This window comes from Tympanuchus pallidicinctus, unplaced genomic scaffold (assembly GCF_026119805.1).
Source record: "Tympanuchus pallidicinctus isolate F22 unplaced genomic scaffold, pur_lepc_1.0 scaffold29, whole genome shotgun sequence".
In the NCBI taxonomy this organism is placed as follows: Eukaryota; Metazoa; Chordata; class Aves; order Galliformes; family Phasianidae; genus Tympanuchus; species Tympanuchus pallidicinctus.
In genome coordinates, this window is record NW_026294746.1 from 1,770,413 (window position 1) to 1,788,367 (window position 17,955).

Here is a 17,955-nt window from a genome sequence, read left to right on the forward strand (position 1 = left end):
CATACGTAGTGACAGAGCTTTTCCAAGCTGGTAACTGACCTGGATGGAACACACACCTTTCCCCACCTTCCCTGTCCCCCAGCCCACCCCCAGTTTCTACAGGAAGGGGTTTGACAGTTACTGTTGCGTACCCAAGTTCTTGGCTATGCTTTGTTCTTCAATTAAGAAGAAGTTACTACTTGGATGCAAACCATTTTTACCAAAACATCCCATTCTTTTATGTAGAATGATTAGTTTATTAATATGCACTGAGCAATCGTAAGCAGACAGTTTATCATAAGCAGGAGGTGTGCTTTATCAGGAAAGCTGACTGCTATGGTTATTCTAGATTCACTACTTAAACTTTAAGGCTATGCTTTATTATTAATGCTTCCTCTCTGTTTCTGAGTATTCGTGCTGTTGATGAGAACACTTTCCAAAGATCTGGTACACAATATCACTGTAGGTGTAGGCACTGCTTCAATATTTCCAGAAATCCTTCCTGTGCAAATTTAGTTTTCTTCAATTGATACATTTTGGTAGATTTGGAATTTAAAACAACAGATTTGGAAACTGATACTGTACAATTTAACCCGGAATTAATATTGCTGAGTCACTCCACATGTCAAATTCTACAAAGAAACAAGTGAACATTAGGTTGCAGCTGTGAACCATGTTTATATGTAAATGATTACTTGAATATTAACAAGCAGAACTTACCAGGTTTAAGAACGCTCCAAATATGTAACAACTCTTCAATGCAGTTTATCCATTTAGGCACTTAAATCTTGTACCCAAACTTATGTTTTGATTGCTAATAAAACACAACTCCTTTTAAATACATCTGAGACGTTTAGACAGGTACCACTTGTGAAAAAAGGCATCAAAAATAAGCTTCAACACCACCGTAATATATTTTATTCTTCAGGATGTTACACTAATATTCTTCAACTGGAACTCATTGCATCAAATGTTTGTAGAAAGCGTGCAGTTCTCAAACTTGTCCAGAAACTCCTTTCCCAGAGATGCAATGAGTGTTTCAATCCTTCATGAAATAGGCACAAAATGCAAATTCCTTCATTAATGAAGCCAGTTGTGTCAGTGCCCAGAATTTAAGAATAACTTAGTGGTGGTAAGACACCCACCAAAATCATTATTCTCTTCTTTGATTTTCAGCAGCAATTTTTTTTTTTTAAATCATTGGTCTCCATCCAGAATCTTACAGTTCCCAGCCTCGCATGCATATACTGTAGGTAAGTATAAATTTAAGGTCATTCACATCGTCCACAGCAAAGATGCCTTTCCCTCATACTGTTTCTTCTGTTGACAGCAACAATGGATTAATATATTCAAATCCTTCAAATTCTGACTGGTCTATTCGTTTTATTATATCTCTGAAAAACAAAAAACAAATGTCATTTTACTGGTTGCAGGTAGTGGTGTTGCTGTATCTGTTTTCCTCAGGTAACAGCAGAATACCTACAGGAAGCTGTGTCACAGACATACAGAAGCATCAACAAATGGGACAAAAGGTTGGGACACCTCTGAAGATGTGTTTCGTACTCAGGGTTCATCCCATTCACAGGGCCAACCTAGGATTGCAGCAGGCACCTTAATACAAAGAGGCTCTGAAATGCCACTGTCTTTCACAAGAGTTCAGCTTTGTTGTGTAGCAGCAAGGAAGAAGGGAAGCACACAGAAGCATACAAGGCTGGAATGTGCCTGCTAACAGTTACTACATGCAACAGCCTCTTGCACAGATGGCACACAACTGCATGCAGCACTTCAGGCAGTATCTGGTAAATTAGGAATAGTAAATCCATTACTAAATGCCCAGTTCCAAAAACAGTACTTCAGAATCGGCTTTATTAGGCACCCAAAAAGAGCCACAGATCGATCTGGGCACACCTTCATTAACCAGCTCTGCAGAATCCAGTTACAACTCTAGAACACAACAAATTGGTTTTCTTCAAATGTGAACAAGGCAGCAGGCTGCAGATGTTTGGAAAACAAATGCAGTATAGTCTACAGCACAGGGCTTCTAGCCTAATGAGGAAAAAGCAAGCAGAGGAAATTAAAAATACTGAAAATAAAAAGCAAGTGTATGAAGTAGAAGCAAAGCTTTCCTGCTGTCTCACAGTAAAGCTCTCCTGAAAAAATTCTTGCTGCACTGCAATTTCAATATTATTTGTCTCACATTTTTGGGAAAGCTCAGCATTTCCTGATTCACTTTTGATCTGCACCAAAATGCCAGACCAGCAGCAAATAGCCTCACTGTACTTGTGACAAAACAGCACCACGCAATAATGCTTCACACACAAGCGACAGCTACAAGAACGCTTCTTCTGATGTTTGCCCTGTACTGCACAGAGCTTCTCCTCGTCCTTCCAGACATCAGTCAAGCTTCAACTTGAACTGCTAGCACTTCTGTAAATACCCCGAACTGTGTACAGTTACTTTAGTAGAGTTTGGACAATCTAAGATCCAAACTGCCTGGGTTCGAACTAAATGTTGCTGCTGAGCAAGCACGTGCCCAACAGTAAATTAATGAGGTGTTCTGACCAACTTAGGGATTATGAGCAATTTTCTAATATACAGAAAGTAAGGTAAGTTGTAGAATATTTGAAGACATTGACTATGTACTAAAGCTAAGTACATATTTAAAAATCACTATGAGAAAACAACTTTTATAACTTAAGATAAATTTATGTGTGACTGCATTCAGGGAAAAAGAAAGCTTACTCATCATCTGGGGTTAGCTGCACAGGTTCACTGGTGAACTGCGTATCAAAGTTGTCCAGACCATAATCATCTGTGATCTGAGGCTGGAATGGAGGGGTTGTTTGCTTCTTTTCCAGCTAGGAAAAAATACAATGGGAGAGGAAGAAAAGTTACAGATATTTAGTAATTTGTAAACTCCCTAAAAATAACATAAATTGGCTTGAAAGTACATGTGTAACTATAGTTACTTATTTCTACATTTTAATATTGGTGGAAGGTACAAACATGCTAGTAAGTTTTTTTCTGGTAGACTGACACTGAATGGTACATGCTTCTGGATTATATCTAAAGGGCAGCAAAAGGATAACAACTGGAGAAATAATCAGAAATTACCTTCAAACTTGAATAATAGAAAGCTGTTTCTCAAGTCTCTCACCATATAAATTAAGAAAAAAACCTGTTGCTCTGTAAATCTGGCTCAAGATTTAAAATTGACAGCACATTCCAGAAGTTTTCCATTCAAGCCAAGAAGCCTCCCAGAATCTCTCACATTTTCCCCCCCTCCTATAAGTGTCTCTAAAGCTGCCTCTTGCAAAGGCATTTACATCAAGACATCCAGACTTACTGGTTAATGTTAGCTCCAGCACAAAACAGAACTGTAAGCAGCTAACATCCCCTTCAATGGCTACTCATTAAAAGCAAGAGCCATCATAATAGCTAAAGCAACCCAGAAATTCATTTTGCAATTAAAATGCATCTTTAAGTGTATTTACACACAATCCTTCCTGCTATGAGAACACAAAGCCACTGTTTATCTGCCATATCAAGGACTGCCAAAACACGCGAAAAAACCACTTGATTCAAATAATGCTGCTCTAATCATTAAGAACCTTCTCTCATTTGCTGCTGCAGCAGTGTGCTCAACAGAAGCTACAGTTTATTTATTAAGGCAAATCCCTGCTATCACCCAGAGTCGTAAGACTGCTCTTATCACAGCTCTGAGTGACACAGGAGCTGCTGACAGGTTGTGATGTGTTGAAATCTATCCACAGCAGTTAAAAACAGGAATTTCCCCTTGCTTAGCTTGTTCCAAGGGGAAGTCATGGACGGGTGTTTTGACTTCCAAAAGCAGGAGGATGCCCACACACATCTACCCTGCTTTGTGAGCAGGTCGCCAACCACAGTGAGATGCTGCAAGACCCGGCCAACTAATCACATATTGCCTGAAATACAAACTAGCACTACCACAGTAATACAGTGGAAGTAATGCAGAACGTCTCCCCATTGAAGCACTGTAGAGTAAGAAGCATCCGAAGTTTTAATAAATCAAGTTTTTGTAGGATTGTCTATAAGCAGTTCTAATGGATTTGTATACTTCTTGCACGGTTCTTTAAGGTATCGTACATCAAATATTTGTGGACAGAATTCATCATGACGATATCTGACAGCATAGTCTAAAGTAACGACAGCAACAAAAACAAAGTGCTCTCACTGCTTTGTAAGAGAAAAGACAAAAACAAATTAAATAGGTTTCCATTCACACTGAAACACAAAATGCTGTAACCAAGGCAGCACTAGCTGCCCTCTTCCCAGCTCTACCACGTGGCAAACACTCGTTCTAATTCCTGCATAAGACACAGCCCAAGCAGCAGCCAAGTCAGTACTACTGCTCAACTCCTCCACACGAGCAAACAAGCCATTCCAAAGCATTACAGTCTGGAAAATCAGTGAGGTAAACAATACCAACTAACACCAAAGGCAAGAACTTAAATCATCAGAACACGGTGTGAACTGAGGAGTGTTGTGCACGCACAGCCAGAGCAGTGAATGTTTCCAGCACGCAGTTCTAAGCATCCGTGGCATTTCAAAGAGGTCACATCATTAATGCCACGTGATGTTATTTCTCTGCCCTGCAAACACACATTTCATGGGAAGGTAACCAACCAAATTCTAATGCCTACAGTTATTGATATGCTGAGGCTATGACTTAAACTGAAACAAATACATAATTTAGGGATGCAATGCAAAGGTAACAAAGTATTTATGCTAGAGAAAAATGATGCATAAAAAAGCGTAACATTTTCTAAAATGTGAAACATCTACACATCTCTAACACCTCACTAATCAGAAACGTTAAGAAAATAAGAAAACTAAGCAAATAAAGACAAAAATGAAGAGCACCTGTCATTCCAAGTAAGTGATTCTACCGATTAACAACAGATAGCAAAAATCTTCATAGGCAGATTCGCCATGATGAGAACTGATGAGCTTAATTATCAAATGCACCAAGTACAAGGATATCATACAAATTAGCTCACATTAATGCAAACAAGTTTTCCTACATACTCTAAAGGTTACGCTGCTGTTAGTCTGTCTTTAAGGAAGCTACTGCAATGATTTCAGAAATTGACCCAGATCAGTGCCTCAGGAAAAAGCAAGTCTCAAGTTCTGGCCTTCCCAAACCCCACGCATCACTGACCACAGCTTTGCCAGAGCTCTTCCACACCCAGCCCTTCCTCCACCTCTCTCCCACGCTCTGTGTCCACCTCAGCTCATTATAGCCAGGAAATAGAGGTAGTAAACTGCTGAACTCCGTCTGGGAAGCCACTCTTGAGAGACAGAACTTACTGTTTTTAAATATTCACTTGAATCTCTCAACTTTCTATTACAAACCAATAATACTGCCATCAGGTCCCATGCTCTGGTTTTATTTTATGATCACACTGTGGCATTTGTTAACCACATATCACAGTGAGAAAATGTTTCATTAGAAAGCCAACTTCAAAAGGATAAGCAGTGTGCCAATTACAAAGCCAGGCACAGCAAGTGATGGGAGTGGCAGTTCAGTGTGCTGAGTGAAGCACATCATGAATCAAGCTCCTCCATCCATCACTAATGATTTATGGATGTCAGTAAATTTCTTCTACTTTGTAAAAACAATTCTTGCAGCAACATTTCAGAGACATTACTGAGCGTTAACAAAACTGAAATTATTTGCTCCTGAACTGCCAATTTACAAGTTAGCTATAATCAGCACTGTTAAACATAACAGATAACCATATCTTATCGGTGTTCTAGTTATCATCACCTAAGATGGCAATTCTACAAAATGTTTGCTTAGTTGGCATGCTGCTTTTGTTCAAAGCTCCTTTAATTCAAAGAGGCTCTGTGTACACATCACAGAACTGCATTCAGAAATGGACTGAAGTCACTACCTGCCTGCAGAAGGAAGTGTCAGCAAGGATTCTGGGGTAAGATTGCAAAAGAAATTGTGATAATGCTATTCTTCAGCGTTGGCACATGTCTATCTTAACATCCTCTGTGGGTACTTACAACATATGCTGGCATTACTACTTTCAGCTATATATATTTATAGCTACATTGTCTGTGCTTTCATAGTTGTCTGAAATAGCCTCCTAACAGTAGAGATTTTCCACGTATGATGCACTTCACAGTGGCTTTCCCATTTAACATTACTGGATTACATTTTAATTGGAAGAACAAATGGTAAATGAGTGCAGACTTCCAGTACTGGAAACACACTATGTTTATCGCTCACCCTGGGTTTCTTTAATGGGTCATCTAAGCAGAAATTACAGAACTTGAAACAGGACCAGCATTCCAGTTATGTGCTTTGGAAAAATACACAAGAACAACCTCAGCTGTATCAAATGAGAGGTACAGAACTTCCTGCATGGATCCCCCTGTAATTGAGATGGAGCAAGATGGAGCAGAATTGGGGACAAGATGCCCAGTGGCAGGGTAAGAATTTAGCCTATATTATGATCCATAATTACATTATCACTGAAAATTTTCTTGTTGGGTAGAATGCTAACAGGCATGCAGCTGATTAAATAGATTTCTAGTTGTTTCAGAGTTCAGTTCCAGCTAAATGAATTATTCCTGCCTTCTCTGGACTGTGGAGGTAGTTTTTCTTTAAATTAAAGAAAATATACTCCAATTACTTTCCCCCATTCTGTTAAGGAATTTATCACCACAGAAGTTAGTACTTAACAGCTGTGGTAAAAAGCATTATGTTACAGGCAGCTTCCTAACCACTAATTGAGCTACACATCTATATGCTCTGTGTTTCTACTCATGCTACAGGGCATAAAAGTGACCAACACATGAATTAGAAGGAAGTTATTTATCCTTAGGAGAAACATTGTAGGCTATGAGCAGTTGGAACCATTTTTACCTTCCTCTGAAGCTTCTGGTAACGGCTTTGATAGAGACAGGCTACCAGACTTGATCATTACTCTGATCTGTTAAGGCCTACGTGGTACATACACTTTGGGTTAAGCTTTGCTGGCCACTGGAGGTCACCGTTCCTCTAGAGAAACATCAGATACAAAATCAACATTCAAAGCTCCCCTTGGAACAGAACTAACGACGCTAATGGAAAAGCAAACAGCACTGTTTGTTTTCATGCAACATCCTCAGTGACAACAGCATTAAATGAGAAAGCAGTAAGATTGTCTTAATATATATTTCTGTATGAAGATTGAAAAACTAGATTTCGTTTTCATTGCAATAATATTCCGTGATACACCCAGCTTTCTCCCTGGCTCCAGCCTCTTCACACACCTGGATGGACGGCTGAATCACACCGAGGGAAGGGAAGCATTCTTATTTTCTACACCAAGGCCTGTAGGTTCTCTTAAGGTCTTGTTCAGTCTTAAGTAGTTGTATTCTATATTAAATAGCATTCTCTGATCCTATCCGTTCTATGATTCGTTTCGGTAATGTTCTTTGAAGAGGTTTCTCACTCGAGTTATTACACCCATGATGTCCACAGGTTATCAACTGAAACTGCACATAAGGAGGCCTCTGTGCTGCCTGCATATCAAGAACAGTAACATGGACTTGAGAGCTGAAATGTATTGTCACTGTATTCTGAAATCAAGTAAAGTTTCACATCTGCCACAAAATCCTCTCCCGACCATCTGACTTCAGGCTCCTCTTTGCCTCACAGATCATATACAAATTACTGCCACTTTAAAATAATTCAAAATGCAAACACAACCTTCTCCCATGTGAAACAGAAGTTTACACAGAGTGTGTTGGCTCCCAGAATCTCATTCCAATATATTTTATAGGTCAATTTCACAAGGAAAAATTGAAGGTTTTCAGGCGTTTTGAAGCAACACAAACAACAAGAAGCCACACTGACATGAATTACACTGAGACCAGAAATGCATTCCTATTTTTGCAACCTTTTCCATAATTACTAACATAAGCAGCCTACAAATTCAATGATTCTAAATGCCATTCGAGAGAAATGTCAGAATACTTAAGTATAACTTATTACAAGTTAAGCAGTGAACACCAATATAGTTAGTGCTCCACATTTAAAAATAGAGATCCAAAAATAATTCAGCCATTTAAGCTTGCTGTTCTAACTTGGTACAGCGTAGTCAAGACTGGAAAAACTCCTACACAGATGCAGAATGCAGCAATAGAAGAAAGAGGAGGACAGTGTATTTCTCTTCCTGAGGAACAGCATTTGTATGCAATTACAGGAGACTCATCTAGTCTACTTAAAGCTCCTGATACACCACCAATCAAATGAAAACATCTGAAATGCAGTTAAGATTCACATCTCTAGAGACTCTGATGAACACTCAACTAGAAATCTACAGCTAACAGGTAAAACTTGCAATTAAGAAGTATAAGCAAAGGCTGTATTTAGTAGGAAGGGAAACACACCAGATGAACTGCAACACTTGAACAGAGTAAATGACCTGAAGTAGCCCTTAACCTTCAAGTCAGAGGAACAGAGACTAAATTTGTTCTAATTTTCAGTAACACCAACCCCCACACTGTAACCCTAAAATTTATATTCTGTTACAATATCCAAAACAAAAAAGCCAGCCATGCTGCCATCACCATAATCTGACAAGACAATGCGAACGATGAGTTGATACTGCTGTGCAAAACGTAGCCATAACTGCTTCTGCACACAGCAGTAGCCATGGCTTTGTAGCACTTCTTCAATATGTAATGGATAAACACTGTAAAAATAGGTACTTTGTGCTGAAACAATTAGAAAGGTTGTGTTGGTGCTTCCCCGAATGCTGTTATACCATGCTGCATACAGAGTGAGTAATCTAATATGTTCCTAACCAACCACACACAACTCAGATGACCAAGACTGAAAACAACACTTACAGAGGTTTTACATGTTATCCTAAATACATTTCCCAATACTAAAAGCATAGCTTAGCTTTTTTCCTGACATCTTCGATCCTCCTGAGCAGTGCTGTCCTAATTATCTTGCAAAATTGTACAGAAATCCACCCCAGTTTATTAGTGTTTTTAATTAGATATTTAATACCAAGGCTTTCAACCAAAAAGTAGGTAGAAAACCAAAATTAAGTAAACTCAGCATGATCAAGAAGTAATAGTTCCAATTAAGAAGTATTTATACAAACAAAGACAACAGATCCAAGAGTCTTCTGCACCTCTCAGAAAAACTCTGCAAAACAGAAACCCTGCAGTGCATGGCATTTATTTTCTAACACAAACTGCAGTCAAGTTGCATGATAGCTACCACTGGGTAGCTAACATAATGGAACACAGCACGTAGGTGAAGGGAGAACAGAGAACGAGCCACGGCTGTGACAGAAGTAGACATCCTTGTAATGATGGTACAAACAGCTCCGTGAACGGCAGGTACTTTAAAACACTGGCTCCTAATGCAGTGAATGTCTTCTCTGAATGCCTGAACAGCAGGCCTGGAAGCAACACTCATATGGCTCTCATCTGAAGCTCTTTCACATCATTACAGGCACTGCTGCTTGCCTGCTTCCGTATTTTGTGGAGACTTCCCAGGACTATGAAAACAATACGTGCCTATATTCTCAATATTCAACTAAAGCATTAAAAATGTAATGCTGGTAAGGAAGAGTTCCTGACTTCTTTTTGGCTGTGTCAATAAATGCAACAACGCAGTTCCTATGGTGATTTTCTATGAAGCAGAGGCAGTTACTGAGTAACAGAAGCTTTTACAAAACTAGCTTCAATAAATATTTATGCATCCAAACCTACAGACACGCACGTTGTCTGCTCCATCCTAAGCTAAACATTTCCATTATTACACCAGATACAGAGAAAAACAAGAAGAAATATTCAGAGAATTATTTCAAATAGCTACAAAACTTTCACACTTTTTTTTTTTTTAAAGAAAAAGATGCAATCCTTCTCTGCCTTAAATGTTACTTCACTCTTACCTACTTGAATAATCCTCCTCATTTTAAAATGTACATAATTTGTTTTTTCAATAATGTATTACAAGTAGACCACAAATGCTTTGTGCATGTGAAGCATCTCACCTGCCATGGCTGTGCTTTAACTGGTTCTGTGGCACTTTCCCTGCTCTTGTTCATTCAGTTAAATAGCAACCTTCCCTCCCTTCGAGGCAGAAAGGTTTCTAACCAGGGAAATTAAGCACTGCTCAATAATACACGCTGCCTTTCTCTGTTAGGACTGTGTGAAATGACCACCAGAAGAGTACAACCACAGGCACCTTGCATCTCTGCTGGCTAAATTAACAAGAAACTAACAAGATTCCTTTTGAAGGCACAAACAGAAGTAATGATTTTTACCAGATCCCAGTCTATGCTGCGGAAAAACGTGTGAGACTTGATATCAGAAAACCCTGTTTGTGGCTGACAACCAAGCCTTTCCTTGGGATCCTGCAAAAAGCACAGAAACACGCTGTTACACACTGAGTCAGTTACAGCCCACATCTGTATCACCAACCCCATCTGTATCACCAGCATTCTCCACTGCTACACAAACAGCTGTTAACATGCACATGCTACGGCTACCAAAGCACCTTCATTCTCTTTGGAGTTCATATAAAAGCTCTATTTAACCAAGTATTTTACAACTTCTGACAATACTAATTAGACTTAGTAATATATAATTCATATTCTTTCCCCCCCATTTGAATGATGATGGTTCTATGGATTTCAATGAACTTAATTCAGTGAACATTAAGTGCTACAGATAAGAGCTTATAAATGTCTGTAGCAACTTCTAACTAAGGGCAGGCTTTTGAATCAAGTCTGATGTGGGAGTTCTTCAGAACTAACAAGTTGTGTGGTGGTGGTTTGGTTGGTCTTTTTTAAATCATACAGGATGCCAAGGTTTTACAGATTTTCTTAATAGTAAGCAGATTAACTTCTTAACCGTATTCCTTTCAACAGGAAGCTGACTTCCAGATATTAGATGCTAAAAATAAGAGAATGTCATTTACCTTGTTTAAAAATCCTTTTAACACATGGGAGGCCTTGACAGAAAGAAACCTTGGAATCCGGATTGGCTTCTCAAGGATAACTGTTACAGGTTTAAAAACAGTAATACTGTTGGTTTTGTTTGTTTTGTTACATTGACCATTATTTCAACACAAACACTACATTGTTCAGATATGTTACCAATTGAAAAATGGGAACATTTGGTACTTTTGGAAACTAACATACATTTTTGAACATAAGGAGTTACAGTAATACAGACTATTGCAGCAAAACTTCAAGATTTCAGAAAAAAATGTTAGCTACATGATCTTTTTATTTGTAGCACGAACAGGGAATAAAACATTTTGTGTCCTCAGCATAAGTAAAAGTTTGCTTTTAAGCAATAATTCGTAATTCCATGCAATCTTATTTGGCTTCACTTCTGTTCTTTGATATGCTTTTATCATCTGTAGAAAGGTTCCTAATTCCAGGCTGTTTCATCACAGTTCAATAAAATAAATACCTAGGATGAAACCTTAAAAATACTTCATATACTGTAGACCTGCTAGCAGCTGCGAGATGAGAAAAGGAAAAGAGAAGGCAATTCCAAGTATCCTACTGCAACTGTTGATTTTCATTATCTCTCCCCCAAGAGAAATGATAGAAGAAAAAACCATACCTTGGAAGAGGTAATCTTCAGTGTTCATGTCTGGATTGTCAGTAATGATATCAAACGGAGACCTTCCTGCCATCATTTCAAACATCAATACACCAAGAGCCCACCAGTCCACGCTGAACCCTGCCAATATTTACACAGTAGATTTTAAGCTGCTTTTCCAATTTCAGGGTTCTCTCATAACGTGAAGATTAATGGTCTGGTTCTACATGACCAGTATCAAGGGATGAGACTTGACAGGAATTTGGATCATGACAGCAACCCGTACAGATTGTGTGTCTGTACACAACCCAACCTACTGAGCAGATCAGTTTATAACAACACAGTGGTTAAGATTATGGTTTTGATTCTGCATAAACAATGAACTTTGTCACAGCATTCCATAACCTTGCCTGGGGAACAATAGCAGTTGGGATGTCAAGTACATCAAGGGTTGAGGCTTGATTTGAGTAACACTGCACTGTTCAGGGAAAGTAGGATTTAAAACCAGCCAAAATGAACGACTTCTGAACTTAAAAGGTTGTTTTTCTCTTGCAAACTTACACAATATAACATGCATTTAAATTTCCTCAACATACAATGGCACAAAAGTGAGGAAATCCTGTAACAACAGTACTTGAACAAAGCTATGACTCTTAACTTGGATTTGTGCTCAGTTGTAACACCAAATTGCTCAGTCTCAGCTTACCATATTCTTCGCCCCTTAGGATTTCTGGTGCAATGTAATTTGGTGTTCCACAGAAAGTGCTCGTAGTGTCACCAGGGCCCAGTCCTTCCTACATACATAAAGCAGTTTAAAGAATTAGAAGTTTACCTCTACTTTGAAGGTAGAAAACTGAACATTAGAAATGAACTTAGTCAAGGTTAACTCCTCTCCAGCAAAGTGATCGGCATAAAAAACATGAAGGAAGAAGTCACAAATCTGGTCCTATGCTTCAGCTGCTTTGCAGCATTGAGATGCTATTTCACAACCAATTCTGGGCTCAGTAACACTGGTGTTAAGCAAAGGGTAACTTCTGTCAGTTTCCCCTTGATATCACTAGGTACAGTGTTGGACTTAAAAGCTTAACCAGAGAAATACACTACTGAGTGACAAAGAGAAGAGAAGAGAAAAGAAATCTAAGAACATTTTACCTTGCACATGCCATAATCTGTTAATTTGATATGACCCTCTGCATCTAAAAGAACATTGTCTAGTTTTAAATCTCTGTAGATTATGCCTCTTTCATGTAGGAAGTTCAGAGCAATACAAATTTCAGCAGCATAAAACCTGAAAAAGAGAAAAATCTTAAAAACTGTACAAAACCAGTTTGTTTCTGTGAACAGGATACTGAAAGGAAGCTGCATTTGTTCACAAAGGTATCGAACTCATATTGTAAAACCATTCCTCTACGAATGGCAAATGTAATTTTAAATTCTATTAATCATCTATCAACATATCAAAGAAATGTTAACTGAACGTGAAGCAGTAAATACAAATCCATGGAAATGGTTTGCTAATTATCAAAAATCACATCTAAAAAAGTTGACATTTCTTACCATAGCACAACACTCTAATCTTTACAAATAACCTCTGTTTCCCCTTGTCTATTCATATTCTCTTACAGAACAAGCTTCCTAAAGAATCTCATACAACATGAAATAACCGAAGGAAAACCACGACAGCTGGATTAGTGAAATACCTTGCATGTTCTTCAGGAAGTTTTCTCTGCCGTTGCATATGAAACATAAGGTCTCCTCCATTTACATACTCTATGACAAGAAATAATCTGAAAGTATACAATAAAATTAATGGCTTCCAAGCGAGTTCTCAGTAGGAAGAAAACTACTGCTATTCTTCCAATTTGAGCCATTTTCACTTCCACTCTTGAATCTGACTTGCATGTTTCTTATGGTTACCACAATTACTTGAGATTAGGAAAGAAGCCAAAAGAATCCTTGTTGGACCCATATCAGCAGGAGCACATCCTTTATTTGAAAGCAAAGAAAAATGAAGAAAAGCCAGACTAAACAGGAAGAGGACATTTCACTTAATTGTCCACTATTGTGAAAACTGTGGTACTACCAGAAACAGTACGAAAGACAGCAGTGTTTGATTAATATTATGGGCAGGAAATCCCTGCATTTTGCTCCACACTGCACTAAGTTACACCCTCTGAACTGGCCTTGGTGAAGCAATGGAACCCTTCCACAGCTTTCTGGCTGCCATGGCAGTGGTTGCACTTCCTTTACGAGAAGCAGTTAGTCCAATGATGACTGTAATTTCAGATCTTTCTTACCGACTCGTTGTTTGAAAGCAGGAATGTAAACCAACCAGGAATGGGTTGCTGGATGCCTGTTCAAACACATGTTTCTCTGTCTGCACCCAATCAATATCCTGAAATAGAACAATTGAACAATCAGAACTTCTACCAGATAACCACCGCCAACACTCCCAGAAAATAAATTGTTTACATCTAACCTCCCTTGTATACAGTGTTCTCACACGTCCTTAAGAAAGGCTAAGAAACCAAAACTGGAGGAAAATAGAAAACACCTCAGCTCCATTATTCAATGTATTTAAATAACTGAGCTTCATTTGCTCATCTGATACTTGAAATTCACTCAATGCAGTTACCAAGCTGTGATGAGTTTGTCCAACCAAAATCACTCTCAGTATTATCACAGACTGCCTTTAATACATCAACAGAAGTTCTAACTACACACTGCAATACAAGAATGTAACAAAATTTCACTGATAACAGTGAAGCATTTGTACCAAAATACCAAAATTCAGATCCATAAGAAAGCATTTAATCATTTTTCTTATAATCATAAGAAATTAAAATGTATGGACAAGTGGTTCTAGCAGTAGATACAGGACATTACACAGACCACACTCTGCTCTATGAACATTCAGCAGCACCCTGCCAAAAATAAGGAATGCAAGTAATAAGAATTCTCTATTTCTGACAGGTACTTCCAGCTCTCCAGCCAATCTGAAGATAACCAAGACAGCTGCTGAGAATTCAGGCCTTCCTGTCAAGAACAACTGGTGAAGAACCATATGAAGGGAAACAAAGACTTCAACTCCAGGACAACCCGTCTGGCTGAGTAACTGAAGTCTCAAAGGGAATCAAGAACATTTACCAACAAAACCAAATCTGAAAGGTTTGCGTTTAAACACTCCTCAAGAAGTTACATTCCAGACTGGTAAATGTGGGCCCAGATATGAACACCAAATTCCATTTTGAAGAAACACGATTATTTCTTGTTTTAACGAATAATTTCTCCTTTTGGAGATCCCAAACTAAGCTCATCATATTTGTACATTCATACAACACAGCAGTGCTACATTAGTAAGCTAACATTAACAGGATCAAGCCTAGAAAAATTCATATTCTTCCAATATCTTCTGGTATCACAGCTCACACAGCTCTTCATACGTGCTGCCACTCCTGCACAAGCATGTCACACTGCAGAGTGCCACCAAAGCTGGCAGCCTGACAACGTATGGCATCGTTCTGCAAGGTCTCTCAGAGCACTGTCTGAGCAGGGCTGTGAACCCATCCCCCACTCCTTTACTTAACATGGCACATCCCAGCTCTGTGGCACTGCAGGTGGTTCAAACCTCCCTTCCTTCTTTGCTGGGATTCGCTCTATCTATTCCATCTTCTTTTAAGTGAACTAAGTGCAAGGATTAGCACACTTGTTTGAACATTCTTCACACGCATTCCACCAAATTTATGAGTTTTATCAAAATGAGAGACATTTCAAATTGAATCTTGATGCTACACTTTAAGCAGACAGTGACAGGTGACTTCAAAAGCCAGTAAAACTCCTACGACAGAACTGTTTTCTAAGCCTTCTGCTGCCTTCTCATTTGAATGGTGTTTGACAAACAGCACTACGTTTCCAAAACACGCAGTGGAATGCAGTCACAGGCTTACCTCATCATCGTGGACCAATTCTTTTTTCACTACTTTCATCGCATAGATTTGATCATTCTTTTTTAACCGAACTAGAAGAACTTTGGCATAGCTTCCACGTCCAATAACTCTGATTAAATCAAAGTCCTGTAGCCCAAGCCCCTGAGAAATCTTAATTCCATCCATTCCATCAATGACTGGTTTGATATCCTGTATAAAAAAAGAAACAAGTAGTTAACTGTTATGAAAGTATCTTCTCTTTCTAGCATCTACCACAGCCAAAAGGTCTTTAACCACTGGACAGAGCTCACTGAGTTTACATGCTGTTGTCACTGTCACACAGATCTGAATGGCTGATAATAACTTCTTTAGAAATATTTTGTTGATGTTTGTTTTGCTCTCTTGTTCTTGCTCTAGTTGTTCAATGAATCATATAAGTACTCCCTACTGGAAAACAGAAGGCATTGCTTTTAGAAGTGACATTTTAGTCATCCTTAAACTTCAGGCTATGTTGATTTATACTTCACACTGAGCAAAGACCATCTTTTATATTCTGAGATGTGAGAACTGGCTGAAAATATTCTGCCACAAAGAATGCTGTTTTTAAATTCTAAAAGATAAACTTGATCTTAACTATCTGCTGGAATTATGTGATATAACACTACAGATTAAGCAGTTAAAGATTCCCATCCACAACACATTTTGACTTTCCAAATTTCACCAGGATACACAATGCTTTGACACACTTCTATTGCCTATTTTTATCTGACCTCATGCTACAGTACTTGCAGACAGATCAGTGTTCTGCTGAACCAACTATTTATATCAAGAATCTTGATCTAGGATTGACTGCTATTAGAAGAGATTGCTGTGAGCTTAAAGAGTCTATTCAACAAAGCTACCAGAATACCACATCCTCTTTGCAGACACCTGAAATTATTTTAGTTAAGCTCAAAAGCAAGACGGGAAAGTCAGATCATTGTAATTCAGAAGAGCATCCATCAAAATTTAAACAGTGTATACCTGAGCACTGCCATAGCAGAAACCACAGACAACAACAACTCATGTCTTGGCATCTCTGAATTTGAGACAAATTCTAAAGGCACATGATGGAAAATAAGGCAGTCACTTACCCAAGAGCAAGAGCTACTCAAGTGTAAATTAATAGTAGTGACAAGTATTGTAGTGGAGGTAGAGGAAAGAAGGTACAGGTTTGTTTAGAAGCAGGATAACAAATCAGCTGCTACAGTTCTGTAAAATGCATTTAATTCAAATATGCCAGAAGCATTTTTAAAATCCTTTTGAATTCAACTCCTTTAAGGGAATAACAGTATGAAGAGATTGTGTCAGAGCCTCTACAAAAGCCGAAAAAAATGGCTTAAGTACATGGTACTTCACTTGTATTTCCACAGGAGCTCTCTGTAAATTATTACTTATCCAGAGAGCTGGATAGGTAATGTACTACCAGATTGAGCCAACTCTCTTAATGTTAGCCTGCAGAGGTAGCCCTAGGGTGAGAAGGGGTGTGCATCCATTAGAGAGGGCAGACAACAATGTCAAAGCCACTGCATGCTGTAAGAACCCATACAGCCAGTCTGCTGAACCAGTATTGTTTCAGCGTGAATGCAGGGGATAAAGCCTCTCTCTCACATCATGACTCAGATGACAAGAGCTGTATACAGAAGAAATCAGAAGGATCCAACGTGCTTTAAAATCATTTTCAGAAAGAAAATTCAGAGTTCTTATTTAAGTGGTAGCAGAGAAAACAGCCAAAATACAATTTGCTATTTGATAAAAGGTGTGTGATTAAGAACACGTAGAATTGAATTACAGAAGTCATTTTGCAACGTACCTCAGAGTCATCTTTAATGCTGTCATGCTTCCGGTTTGAGGGAATGTAAGGAACTGGAAAACATGTCAAACAGAAGCAGTGTGATTAAGGCCTTACTGGGAATAATTCAAAAAGTGATAAATTGTAAGATAATTCAGTATTTAAGGGCTAGCAGTTTGCTATAAATACTGTGGGACAGTTGATCATGTTTTTCTACTCTATTCTTCCAGTCTTGACAGTAGCTCCTAACCAAGGGCACTGCAAATAACCAACTCTGAGACAGCCAGGAACTCATCAGTGAACACTAGGCAGGATAAATGAGCCCCAGACCCAGAACAGGTTAAACCACGGAAGCACTGATCTAGAGGAATAATCCCAATTCCACACAATTTAGGAAGCCTTCAGAAAGTCTCAGAGGTGCACTTACCTTAACACTGTAGGTCAGATCTGCTGTTGCCAGCAGATTCACACTTAAATTCATATTATGGAATGGTTTCAAAACATGAGTGGAGGATAAACATGAATCAGATGACATGCTTAAAGGAAACTCATTGTAATCAACTTGTTAATGAGCAAAGTTCATGGGACAAAACTAGAGCT

General features: G+C 38.7%; 1 protein-coding gene across 3 annotated transcripts in view; it reads right to left on the reverse strand.

Moving 5' to 3' along the window:
* Positions 1-869: 869 nt before the first annotated feature.
* Positions 870-17,955, reverse strand: part of PRKCZ (protein kinase C zeta) — a 39,667-nt gene continuing 22,581 nt past the window's right edge. For all 3 annotated transcript variants that reach the window (XM_052691879.1, XM_052691880.1, XM_052691881.1), the window contains 11 exons: positions 17,377-17,429; positions 15,546-15,734; positions 13,896-13,993; positions 13,299-13,385; positions 12,751-12,886; positions 12,305-12,392; positions 11,620-11,739; positions 10,964-11,043; positions 10,308-10,397; positions 2,722-2,837; positions 870-1,373 (listed from right to left, as the gene is read on the reverse strand). In XM_052691879.1, coding sequence (XP_052547839.1) covers positions 1,286-1,373; positions 2,722-2,837; positions 10,308-10,397; positions 10,964-11,043; positions 11,620-11,739; positions 12,305-12,392; positions 12,751-12,886; positions 13,299-13,385; positions 13,896-13,993; positions 15,546-15,734; positions 17,377-17,429 — 1,145 coding nt within the window. In that variant the 3' untranslated portion in view covers positions 870-1,285. The remainder of the gene's footprint in view (positions 1,374-2,721; positions 2,838-10,307; positions 10,398-10,963; positions 11,044-11,619; positions 11,740-12,304; positions 12,393-12,750; positions 12,887-13,298; positions 13,386-13,895; positions 13,994-15,545; positions 15,735-17,376; positions 17,430-17,955) is intronic.